At 44.0% G+C, this 12,865-nt stretch overlaps 1 protein-coding gene and 1 pseudogene across 3 annotated transcripts in view; both read left to right on the forward strand.

Annotated features, from left to right (window-relative positions):
• The window catches only part of Dbp45A (putative ATP-dependent RNA helicase Dbp45A), a 186,875-nt gene that overhangs the window by 20,345 nt on the left and 153,665 nt on the right, over positions 1-12,865 (forward strand). For all 3 annotated transcript variants that reach the window (XM_067127554.1, XM_067127556.1, XM_067127555.1), the window contains exon 2: positions 9,243-9,436. In XM_067127554.1, coding sequence (XP_066983655.1) covers positions 9,243-9,436 — 194 coding nt within the window. The remainder of the gene's footprint in view (positions 1-9,242; positions 9,437-12,865) is intronic.
• On the forward strand, positions 482-599 carry LOC136852643 (5S ribosomal RNA; annotated as a pseudogene).

Below are 12,865 nucleotides of genomic sequence, written 5' to 3' on the forward strand. Positions count from 1 at the left end.
GCTTCATTTTGCACAACCCTGGAAAGAGAGGGGCAGACGTTTGGTCCTTCCTACTGTTAGAGAGAGGTTACTTGATTCCCTTCCTGTCTCCTCTTTTGTTTTTGTTTCCCAACTGCCTTCCTGTCAAACAGAAAATTGTTTGACCTGCTCGAACAGATGTTCGAGCGGAGAGCAGTGGAACAAATCTTGGACTCGGTGTTCCCGGGATTTTACTACAGATTGTTTCTAGTCCCGAAACTTTCAGTAGGCTGGAGACCCGTCTTGGACGTCAACAGGTCGAACAACTTGGTCCGGAAGGAAAAGTTCAAGATGGAGACCTCTCAGTCAATACTAGGAGCCCTTCATCCCGGGATTGGATGGTATCTTTGGATCTCCAAGATACTTTTCTTCACGCCCCAATTCATCCACGTTCGGTGAAGTATCTCAGGTTGTCTTGGGGGCTAGACGCGTACCAGTTCAGGGCTCTCTGCTTTGGACTCTGCACAACGCCATACCACGTTGAAAACACCGCTTCTCGTCCGATCAGCGAAGTTAAGCAACGTTGGGTCTGGTCAGTACTTGGATGGTTGACCGCCTGGGAACACCAGATGCTGTTGGCGTCACATTTTGCTCCGAGGGTGTTTACACGTCTCATGAAAAACGTTGCGATGCAGTTGCATCTGTCGCACGTCAGGATCTCACTCTACTTGGACGACTGGTTGCTTCGGACGTCGAAGCGAAAAGTATCTGGAGGACCTTCAGTTGACTCTGCAACTCGTGAAGTCCCTGGGACTTCTGGTCTGTGGAGAAGTCGCAGCTGATCCCCTCACTGTCCATTGTGTCTGGGAATTCAGATCTATTCAGCGGCTTTTATAGCGTCTCCGTCGCAAGAACGGCAACTTCTATGTACGAAAAAGTTTCGGCCTTCTTGGAAAAGGAAACATGCTAGGTGAAGGAAGGAATGAGTCTGCTGGGGACCATTTCCTCGCTGGAGAAGTTTGTTTTCTGGGAGTCTGCATCTCAGGCCTCTTCAGTTATTTTTGTTGGAGAACTGACAAAGCAAGGAAGACTTGAAAGAGGAATTGAGAATTCTTCCTTATATAAAGAAGATCTGTGGTGGTGGCTCGATCCAACGGAATTGCAGAAAGGGATCTCCCTCAAGCTTCTGAACCCCAACCTAGTGTTGTTTTTCCGACGGGTCGTCAACAGGTTGGGGGCAACACTAGAGGAGAGGAAGTGTTAGGAACCTGGAGAGAGGAACAGGTGTCCTGGCACATCGACTTCAAAGATTTGGCGGCTATTTTTAGCTCGCCAATTCTTGAGGTCCAAGTTTGCAATCGTGTAGTTCTAGCAGACTCGGACAATACTACTTGTTCCCTGTTCAGCCTTGCAAGAGAGATTATTCTTTGAGCCTGTGCTCGCAACATTTCGATTCTCACAAGTTTTGTTGCAGAGGTCGAAAATGTTCGAGCAGACCTGCTCTGTTGGCGCCATCAACTCCTGCCGAAGGAATGGACCCTTCATCAGGAGGTTTGCCAAGATTTTTGGAAATTTTGGGGTCGCCATCTTGTGGATATTTTCACGACCTCAAGAACAGCGAGGCTCCCTCTATAAAGCTCATCTGTACTCGACCCTGGGGCAGTTGCGATAGTTGCTCTTCCCTGGGATTGGACGGGAATAGATGTTTATGCCTTTTTCCCCGTTCTAAATTCTGGGAGAAGTCATACGCAAGTTCGCGGCCTCACAAGGGACGAGGATGACTCTCATCCCCACGTTTTGGCCTTCGAACCACTGGTTCTCGGAGTTTCTCTTCTGGTTGGTAGACGTTCCGAGGACCCTTCCTATGAGAGCAGACCTGCTCATACAAACCCACTTCACGAGATATCTTTGAATCTCCCGCTCTGAACCTGACTGCTTTCAGACTATCGAAACTTGGTCAGAGCGAAGGGGTTTTTTCTGGCCAGGTGGCACGGGCCATCGCTAGAGCCAGAAGTTCTTCATCTAAAGGATATATCTAGCGAAGTGAGCAACCTTCAAAGGTTGGTGTAGAAAGAAGGGCTTTTCCTCTTCCTCTATCACTGTGAGCCAGGTTGCGGATTTTCTCCTTTACTTAAGAGAAAACTCGATATAGCAGTTCCGACTATCAAGTGTTATCGGAGCATGCTTTCGATTGTATTCAGACACAGAGGATTAGCTTTGTCTGACAATAAGGACCTCCACGATCTTACGAGCTCTTTCAGACGTCCAAGGTTCCTCAGCTGATTTCCCCTGCTTGGAACTTGGACGTAATGCTCAAGTTTTTGATGTTTAGTCCTTTTGAGCCTCTCCACTCTGCATCTCTTGAGGATGTTACTCGAAAACGGCATTCCTCGGCTCTGGCGAAGAGAGTGAGAGAAGTTCGAGGCCGTCATGTGGGCTTCAAGGAACACAATGCTGTCTATTCTTTAAGCCCTAAGTTCTTGGCTAAGAATGATAGGTCTTCTAACCCTTGGCCTAGACACTTTGAAATTAAAGGTTTAGCAGACCTTATTGGACAGGAACCTGAGGGAGTTCTATGTCCAGTTAGAGCTCTCAAGTACTACCTTAAAAGAACACAGGACACTCGTGGTCCATTGGATGTTTTATAGTGGTCTGTGAGACAACCAGTTAAACCTATGTCGAAGAATGCACTGGCATTCTTCATTAGGGACGTCATTAAGGACGCACACTCTAGTTGTGACGACTCCAACTTCAAGTTGTTGAGAGTTAACGCTCACGAGGTGAGGGCAGTTGCTACCTCCATGGCGTTCAAGAAAAATATGGTACTCAGTGACATTTTTAGTGCCACATTTTGGCGAAGTCAATTCGGTGTTTGCCTCACACTCTTGGCAAGATGTTTAGGTAGCATACGAAATTGCTTTTCGCTGGGACCTTACATTGCTGCTTCAGCAACCTTGGGGACAGGGGTAACTCTGATCCTATCCCCTTTTAATTGTGTTTTTGGTTGTTGGGTCGACTACTGGAGGCAGTCTTCCCAATCCCTTGCAAACTAACGCTTTAGGTGTTGGTTAGGTGGTTAGTAATGCTCTTTTGTCCTCTTTGTATGGGCTATGATCTAGTCACATTGTGGTCACGCCCCGTTGACAGATCATCTAGAAGTCGCCAGCTATATAGGTCACTACCTCGCTGGGGTCTCTAGTAAAGCAGAAGCAGACTAGAGTGACAGTAACCACTCAGTCAGCTACGCTATCAGATAAGGAACCAAAATAATTTTACCAATAATTGGTTTTTTCCCTAATTCTTGGCTGTCTCTACCCCCCTCCAAAGGTGGTATTCAGCTATATATATATCTGGCAGGTAAGTCTCATGAACAAAATGATATTTTAATGATAAAATGAAGTTTGTTCATACTTACCTGGCAGATATATATATTTATATTGCCCTCCCTCCTCCCCTCAGGAGACAGTGGCGTTAGAAAATCTGAATAGAAAATGGGAATGGTTCCTGATACCCGCCTCCCAGCGGCGGGAATGGGTACTAACCACCTGGCCGGCCACTGCGTGTGCCGCGAAATTTGAAATTCTGTCGGACCTTCGGAGAATACAGCTATATATATATCTGCCAGGTAAGTATGAACAAACTTCATTTTATCATTAAAATATCATTTTTAAGGTAAGAGTGGGAAACTCCTTCTCCCAACCTTTTATGCAGGAGGAAGGAGTTCCCCAAGGAAGCGTTTTAAGTGTAACACTTTTTTCAGTGGCAATAAATAGCGTGATTGAAAAAATCTCGCCCCTGTTAAATGCTCGCTTTTTGTCGATGACCTTGCAATATACTGCACAGGATATGATTCCTTGTCCGTATGTAAACATTTGCAAAGGTCTATTAATGCTATTACTAAGTGGGCTGATGAGAATGGTTTCAAATTCTCCTCTTCCAAAACAGTTGCAGTAAGATTCACCAGGTGCCGGCGTGTGGAAGAGGTTCCCACACTTAGTTTAAAAGGGTCCATCCTTCCTTACGAGTGAAGTTAAATTTCTGGGGATGACTATTGACCATAAATTAACATGGGCTAGCCACATAAATGCCCTAAAGTTTAATGTTAAACAATCTATGAATATTTTAAAGGTTGTCTCTGGATTTAGTTGGGGGCTGATAAGAAATCCCTTCTGAGGCTATATGACTCTCTCTGTCGATCTAAGTTAGACTATGGCTGTCAGATTTATTCCTCAGCCTGTAAAACCAAGCTAAAGGAACTGGATGTTGTACACAACATGGGGTTGAGAATATGCTCAGGGCTTTTAGAACTTCGCCTGTTGAAAGCATTTATGTCGACACAGATCATTTACCCCTTGATCTAAGAAGGCAAGAGCTAGGGTTGGGATACATGGCTAGAATGAAAAGTGCTCCCAAAAATCCCTCCTTTCAAGCACTAAAGGAAACAGACTCTCGAAATTTTTCTGGTACAAGAGCTTCTAAACCATTCCAAATTCGACTGAATGAGGATGTTAGGAATAATCACCTTAAATCCCAGAAAGTCCTGGAAGTAGAATATCCTGTAAATCCTCCATGGCTTATCCCAGAAGCATCAATATGTAAGAAACTGTTTAACAAAAGGACTGCACTGTAGAAGAGATTAGGGAAAATTCTTAGAGCACGATGTTACCCATACTAATTTTACAAAAATTTATACAGATGGATCTAAGTCAGATAGTGGTGTTGGTTGCGCTGTTATCCTTGGTGATACAGCGTACACAGCTAAATTACCTGACTCTGCATCAATATTTACTGCCGAATTAACAGCCATAGTGTCTGCCCTAGATTTAGTTTTTCAAAGTAGTGACTCTAATTTTGTCATATACTCAGACTCTAGAAGCACCTTAGAAGCTATTAAAAATTTAATAGCTTTCATCCATTAATTGAAAAAGTTCAGGAGTGGCTTTTTCGTATATATTGTCGACGTAAATCAGTCTCTTTCTGTTGGGTCCCTTCTCACGTGGGGATTCATGAAACGAGATGGCAGACAGGGAAGCGAAAGCTGCTAGTATTTTATCAGAAACCTCTTTTAGAAAAGTGCCTCATACAGATCTAAAAGGTCCCATTAGATCTTATGTTTTAAGTAAATGGCAAGAAAGGTGGACTTCTCCCCTTCTTGCCAATAATAAGAAATATAGAAATATTAGGGATAATGTACTACCGTGGTCTTCGTCATTCCAGCTTGACAGACGAACAGAGGTTATTTTAACGAGATTAAGGATTGGGCACACTCGTCTAACCCATCAGTTTATTTTAGAAGGAAGCAGCCCTCCAGAGTGTGCTTACTGTGACGAGACACTAACAGTGGAGCACATTCTGGTGGTCTGCCCCAGATATTTTAACCAAAGAGAGAGATATTTTCAGGGTAAATCCCTGTCTGATATTTTGGGAGATGAAGCAGATATTTCTGCTATCATCTCTTTTTTAAAGTGTATTAAAATTTTTAACGATATTTAATTTAATTTATTACATCACGTAGAATTTTAATGACATTAATTTTTTTTTTTTGTATATAGCACATCATTCATTAAACTTCATACCCTTATTTATTGGTCACATCACTTCATTTTATTTATTAATCATTTCCTTCATGAATTCATAACTTTAACATAATTTATTTTCTTTCCATTACGGCGCTGAATGGCCTTGTTGGCCCCAGTGCCTGGGCTTTTGCCCTAAATATCATACATCCATCCATCCATCTATCAGCCATCATGTGGGCTTCAAGGGACACAATGCTGTCTGCTCTTTAAGCCCTACGTTCTTGGCTAAGAACGAAAGGCCTTCTAACCCTTGGCCTAGACACTTTGAAATTAAAGGTTTGGCAGACCTTTTTGGACAGGAACCTGAGAGAGTTCTATGTCCTGTTAGAGCTCTCAAGTATTACCTTAAAAGAACTCAGGACATTCGTGGTCCCTCGGATAATTTATGGTGTTCTGTGAGGCAACCGGTTAATCCCATGTCGAAGAATGCACTGGCATTCTTCATTAGGAATGTCATTAAGGAGGTACATTCTTGTTGTGACGACTCCAACTTCAAGTTGTTGAGAGTTAACGCTCACGAGGTGAGGGCGGTCGCTACCTCCATGGCGTTCCAGAAAAATATGGCACTCGGTGACATTCTCAGTGCCACATTTTGGCGAAGCGAATCGGTGTTTGCCTCACACTATTTGCGAGATGTTAAGGTAGCATACGAAAATTGCTTTTCGCTGGGACCATACATTGCTGCTTCAACAACCTTGGGGACAGGGAGTAGCTCTGATCCTATCCTTTAATCTTGATTAGGAAGGGTTTTTTAATTGTGTTTTTATGGTTGTTGGGTCGACTGATGGAGGCAGTCTTCCCAATCATTTGCAAGCTAACGTATTAGTGTTGGTTAGGTGGTTGGTAATGCTCTTTTGTCCTCATTGTATGGTCTATGATCTAGTCACATTGTGGTCACGCCCCCGTTGACAGATCTAGCAGTCGCCAGCTTTATAGGTCACTACCTCGCTGGGGTCTCTAGAAAAGCAGAAGCAGACTAGGGTGACAGTAACCACGCAGTCAGCTATGCTATCAGGTAAGGAACCAAAATAATTTTACCTATAAATTTGTTTTTCCCTAATTCTTGGCTGTCTCTACCCTCCTCCAAAGGTGGTATTCAGCTATATATATATCTGACAGGTAAGTCTCATGAACAAAATGATATTTTAATGATAAAATAAAGTTTGTTCATACTTACCTGGCAGATATATATATTCATATTGGCCTCCCTCCTCCCCTCAGGAGACAGTGGCATTAGAAAATCTGAATAGGAAATGGGAATGGTTCCTGATGCCCGCCTCCCAGCGGCGGGAATGTGTACTAACCACCTGACCGGCCACTGCGTGTGCCGCGAATTTTGAAATTCTGTCGGACTTCGGAGATTACAGCTATATATTGTATATATCTGCCAGGTAAGTATGAACAAACTTTATTTTATCATTAAAATATCATTTTCTCGTCGAGCGGCAACAGATATAGCTAAATATCTCTTAAAGTCCTCTGCAACACTGTCTCAGGGATTGGATCCGTCTTCGCTGGTGGGGGTCGGTGACGGAACTTCTTCTCGGGCCAGAGTTGCTCTTCAAGGCTGTACTTCATCTTCTCCGCCGAGGGTTGCTTCTCTCTGTTTCAGTTGTGAAGAATGTAGGCCCTTGCGACCTAGTCTTCTATCTGAAGTAGCCTTTTTATCCTCAGTCGAGATTTATCTCCTGATGAGAAGCTTCTTCAGTCTTGCTGTTTCCTGTGTGGCAAGTGACTCTCATTTAAGGTTCCTGTCCCGTGCTCTGCACATGCCCTTATGAGTGTTGTCGGACAGAGATGTGCCCTCTTAGGGCCATCTCTCATCTCACTCTGGCCTTGACGTAGAAGATGGAAGAGCAGGTTAAGGGGATCCATACCTCGACTCCTTCTCGGATGTCGTAAGTGGACTCCGAATCCACCAGCATCTATTGTCGGGTTCGAGTCCTTGTTCCCTTCCTCCTTGGACTTTGTATCGATGATCCAGATCATTCCTAACCTAGATGCCGTCGACATTTTTGCCAGTCCTATCTCCCAAGGAAGAAGTGTCTAGGGCACATCTTTTGCCTGGCTTCATGAAGCAATCGAAGGAGGTACTCGGCAGCTGGCGATGATGATATCAGTACTTTCCACCTGAGAGCTCACGAAGTCAGTGGCTTGGTCCATGCCTTGCATTCCGGAAGTTTCTGTCAGTCTGGAAGCAACATGTGGTTGTCATAGGCCACACTCTTGTCTTCTTGTGGTCTTGCCCACAGGCCCTTGGAACCTTTTTCCTTGGTCCTGTGGTGGCTGCTCAACAAGTTGTGTTTTCTTACCTGGCCCCTTCAAGAGGGCTAGTAGCATCTCACCTAAGGTGTTGGTTCTGGAAGTGAGAAGGATACCGAGAGTGACTGGCGCCGCCTCCTCCTCCTTCCTCGTCCTCCTACTTCTCCTCCTTTGGGATGAGAATAGGACTTGAACCAATACTTGCTGGATCTGGCGTCTGATGCGGTAAGACTACACATCAAGCATCTGTTCTATTTTTCTTCAAGAATCATAGAAGCAATTCCGCCCCTTCCTCTAGCAAGGGGAGGAAGGAGAGACTGGCAATAAGGAAAACCCTATCTCGCATTTTCCTTACTGCCTCAGACTCTTAGATTCTTCCCAGCCTATTTCGTATGAGTTACGTTTCCTCACTCATGCGAAAAGGTCTAGTATCTGACATTTGATCTTGCAGTTCCTACACTCCGATCAATATGTCAGAGGCACGGTACTCCTCCTCGTTCTTTCGACCAGGAGGAGTAGCCCAGGTGTGCAGAACTCCAGTCAGTTCAAGAGACTCACTCAGATTCCTCCCTCCAACCAGTGAGTCTTCCTAATGTAAAGGACCAGTGGTTTGTATATCTTGTTGGAACAAATCACAATTTTTAAAAGTAAATTGTATTTTTCCTAACTATACAGACCTGAGGTCCTTTACATTACATTTTTATGCCCTCCTCATGCCACCCCTCAATCTGAACCTGGACTGAAAGGCAAACTGTAATGTTTACATCTGGGCAGGCTGGTATTCCCCGCCTACCTGTCGGTAGTTACTGCCTAACCACCTTGTTCAAGAGTTTAACGGCTTTGTCCACCTTCACTATAAGTAATTCCTAATGTAAAGGACCTCAGGTTTGTATAGTTAGGAAAAATACAATTTACTTTTAAAAATTGTGATATTTTGTTGGTGCTCTAGTATTGCTGGAGTGCTAACTCACAGGGTTCTGAAAAAGGAACATTATAAATCATTTAGTCATGCATCCTTCAAAAATCTTACCTTTACTCCAGTCAGTGAGTTGCACCGTTATCAGAAAAGGTTATCTAGAGTTGTGGATGTTTGTTAGTAGGACTCTCCTTTGCACCTAGTCATAGACAGCTCTCTTAACAGTTTGCTCAGAGGTAAGCAGGCATTTATTGTGGGCTTTATGCCTGCCAGAGGTTATAGCTTAAGTAAAACAAAAATTGTTTGATATTGGCTATATTTTATTTTTAGTTATTGAAATTGCATCAGATTTTTTATAGTACAGTACTATGGATGTTTCTGAAGCATACAAAGTATCAGGGATTTTCATGATTGAACAGTATGTTTAAAGTTACAGAGACTTGTCTTCACAAATAAAGGATTTGATAGCTATTGTTTATTTTGGAAATTTTTTTTAAAATGTTTACTTTCCTTTCTGATCTTAACAGAGGTCCGTCACCCAACACCTATCCAGTTCCATTGCATTCCACCAGCTCTTCAAGGCAGAGATGTTATAGGTGCTGCTAAAACAGGGTCTGGAAAGACCTTGGCATTTGTGATTCCCATATTAGAAAAGTTGTCAGTGGACCCGTATGGAATATTTGCTTTAGTTCTTACACCAACCCGTGAATTAGCTTACCAGGTAAGATTTTTGTTAGGTTACATGGTATAGATTTCTGAGTTTGTTGCAACCACTGCTTTATAGTTGCCATTTTTTATAATTTTTTTCTGGCTAGAACTGTAAATTTAAACTGCCATTTAACCATATTGTATTTATATAATTATTTGGTTTTTATATCTTTCTGCTCCCAGCCGCATTGCTTTTTACCACATGCTTTTCGTATGTTCTCTGTTGTCTCTTCTCACCTATCTATCCAACTTCACTTCTCCACATTGTGTTTTTCATTTTTTTTGTAAAAGAACAAATTCTTTGGAAAAGCTCTCCTGTGAGAGTACAATATATATCCTTTAGGAACAAATTGTAATGTATATTTTTGATCATGGGTTTACAACTTTTTGCCCTTGTTTTTACTTGTCTTTGGTTTTTTCCATGATGTCTGACACATGCAGTTCGAGTATTAGGTGTTGTAGCAGAGGCTGCAATACGAGACTTACTGAGGAATCTTATGACACACACACTACAGTAAACCCCAGTATTCACGGGGATGTGTACCACTCCCGAATAGCTAAAATCCACGAATACTTAAAACCCCTCTAAAAACACTTAGAACTGCCTATTTTGATAGTTTAAACATAAGAAAAACCCTCAAAAAATGCTTATACCTGAGTATTTTAATAGTTTTATCACAAAAAGTGCATAAAGGCATGAAAATTATGTGAAAATACAGTAATCAGTGAATATTTCTCTGTGAAAAATACCGCGAATGGGCGAATTTTCCGTGAATAATGAGTAGATACGTTCCCCAGAGAAATCGGCGAATATGAGAGTCCATGAATCTTGACAATGCGAATACAGGGGGTTTAATGTATTTGTATTCATTGTAGGGGACAAACGTGTTCAGTTGATTTGAGATGTGAGGAATATAGTGAATGGGATTTAAAAAAGTGGAAGACTTTAGGTTCGCATCTTAAGAAACTGGCTAGAGATAGGACGAGAAAAGCTATTGCTAGAGAAACTAGTAAAGCTTTAGCTAGTCAGGATTCGTCCGCTAAGTCAGATGCAATTGCACCTGTAATTTCTTCTGATCCCATTCCATCTCCTCTACCTATGCAAACCTCTCCTTTACCCAGCTCTAACATTTCTGATCCCAACACCGTGGTCAGCCTAGAGTCGAAAATCGATACATGATTGGAATTAATTGTGCAGTTGATCACTAAATTAGCTTCATCAGTTAAAGTGCTGATGGATAGAAGTGAGCCAGAGCTCCCATAGCGCCCAGTGCTAATGCAGTGGTAGTGGAGGAGGTGGCCGTTTGGCCCTCCGATTCTCCTAGACCAAGGTCCCTGGCATACTCCCGAGCACCTGGGAGGAGTCAAACTGGTAGCCTAAGGGAGGTCAGTGGGGTCTGCCCCGAGCAGTCACTCCCTCGGTTCAGTCTGTTGATGAATCTCAGACTGCAACCAAAGGCCAGTGGAAAGGCCTCCAAGTGAATGTTCACTGTATGTCCTCCAGCTCTGTGGATTTTAGTCCCAGGCGTTCACGATGCTCTGCGGACAAATCATGCCCCCTGGAAAGGCGTGCAGTGGACTTTGCAATCTCTTCTCCTGTGCCTTGTAAGAAGAGCAAGGATTCAGCTCATCCCCTCTTGCAGTCACTGGGACAACTGGGAGCAGTTCTCTTCGGTATCAGATGACGATTGTAGTCTGGCACTGAGGCGCCTTGTGGCGCATAGACGTTCTTCATTACTCAAGAGAACCCCTTCATCAGGAGTTGTGTGCCAAGCACTCTCAGCACTCCATTTAGTTCCCGAGTGGCCAGCAGCTAGCGTCGAAGCACCCAAGCTCCCAGTTGCATATTAGCGCCCGTTCGCCATCAAGTTTTGTCTCTGGCTCCTGCTCCTTCAGTGCTTCCTGAGCACCCGTTGGCACCCACTCCTCCACCTTCTTATCGTAGTGTTGCCTTGGACAGTTGATCCAATCCAGAGCAAGCTAGACAACACTTTAAGTTTACTTGAAAAGGCACCTCCGGCATCTCAGGTGCCAGCAGACTTTTCTCTTTCTCCTGTCTCTTCTGAAGAAGAGGTCGTAGTGGATCAGGATGTTCCTTTGTCTGCATACTCTGCTTTATTGAGGTTCCTGTTAGCCACCTTTCCAAGCTCATTTTTGCCAGCGACTCCCTCCTCTCCTGCTTAGACTTTTTTTATGGAAGCTCATTCAGCTGGTTCTTTGAAGTTACCTAAGCTGATTCTCTCCTCCTCAGCGAAGAAGTCGCTGAGCGAAGTAGAAGGGTGGCTCGCAGAGAAGAGAGAGCAAGGTAAAGCGGTTTTTTGTTTTCCACCCTCTAAGCTGTCCAGGTCGAGTTCTACGGGAGAAACTCCTTCTCTGGGAGACTCTGCCTCCTCTCTGGGAGACTTCTCCGTTCTTATAGGCTCAGCCAGGAGGTCAGCTCTCACTTCGGCCAAAATTATGTTTTCGGCTTCAGAACTTGCCCATCTTCTAAAGAACATTTTTAAAGTGTTTGAGGTAATGAGCATCTTAGACTGGGCGATGGGTGCTTTAGCTCGCAAGATTAGAGACTGCTCTTGTTTGCCTCAAGATTCCTCTTCAGACCTTTTAGGAATGCTTTCCTGTATTGACAGGGGCATTCATGACAGTGCACAGGAGTTGGGTGGTCTTTAAGCCGTGGGTGTTCTTTAAAAAAGAGAACTGTGGTGTTCTTTTACATCAAAAGGGGTCACTCTGTCTCAGAGGTCGACCCTTTTCTTCTCCCCCTTGGACAAGATGTATCTTTTTCCTCAGGTGACAGTTTTAGACATTGCCTCTGACCTGCAGAAAAAGAGCACTCAGGACCTGCTCTCCCAACCTGCAGAATGCCCTAAGGAGTCTTCTGCTCTTCCACCCAGATCTCCAACTCCTCTGCAGGCTACTCCCTTTCGGAGCTCCTGATCTAGACCATACATTAGGACAAGAGCAAGTATCCTTTTCCCACAGCATTCCATCAAGAGGTCTTCTAAATCTTCCACCAAGAAGTGAGGATATAGTCCTCCGTACTCAGGTAGGAGCAAGGCTCCTCTTTTGGGAACGGTGGGAACAGAAAGGAGCAGAATCCTGGATAGTGTCTGTCCTGAAGGAGGCTACAATATCCCCTTTGTGAACAAACCTCCTCTAGTCTGCGAACCTATCACACTGACGGCTTGTCTCCAGGCTGAGAGAGATTTGTTGCTCTCTTGGTAGAGGTCGAGTCTCTTGTTCAGAAAGAGGTATAGAGGTAGTAGCGGACATTCGTTCTCCAGAATTCTACAACCTTCTCTTTATAGTACCCAAGTCTTCGGCGGGCTGGAGACCTGTTTTGGACGTAAGCACACTGAATGTCTTTGTCAAAAAGACAGCCTTCAAGATGGAAACAGACCAGTCAGTTCTAGCATCCATTTGCCAGGGAGAATGGATGGCG

Source organism: Macrobrachium rosenbergii, chromosome 25 (genome assembly GCF_040412425.1).
Source record: "Macrobrachium rosenbergii isolate ZJJX-2024 chromosome 25, ASM4041242v1, whole genome shotgun sequence".
Lineage (NCBI taxonomy): Eukaryota > Metazoa > Arthropoda > Malacostraca > Decapoda > Palaemonidae > Macrobrachium > Macrobrachium rosenbergii.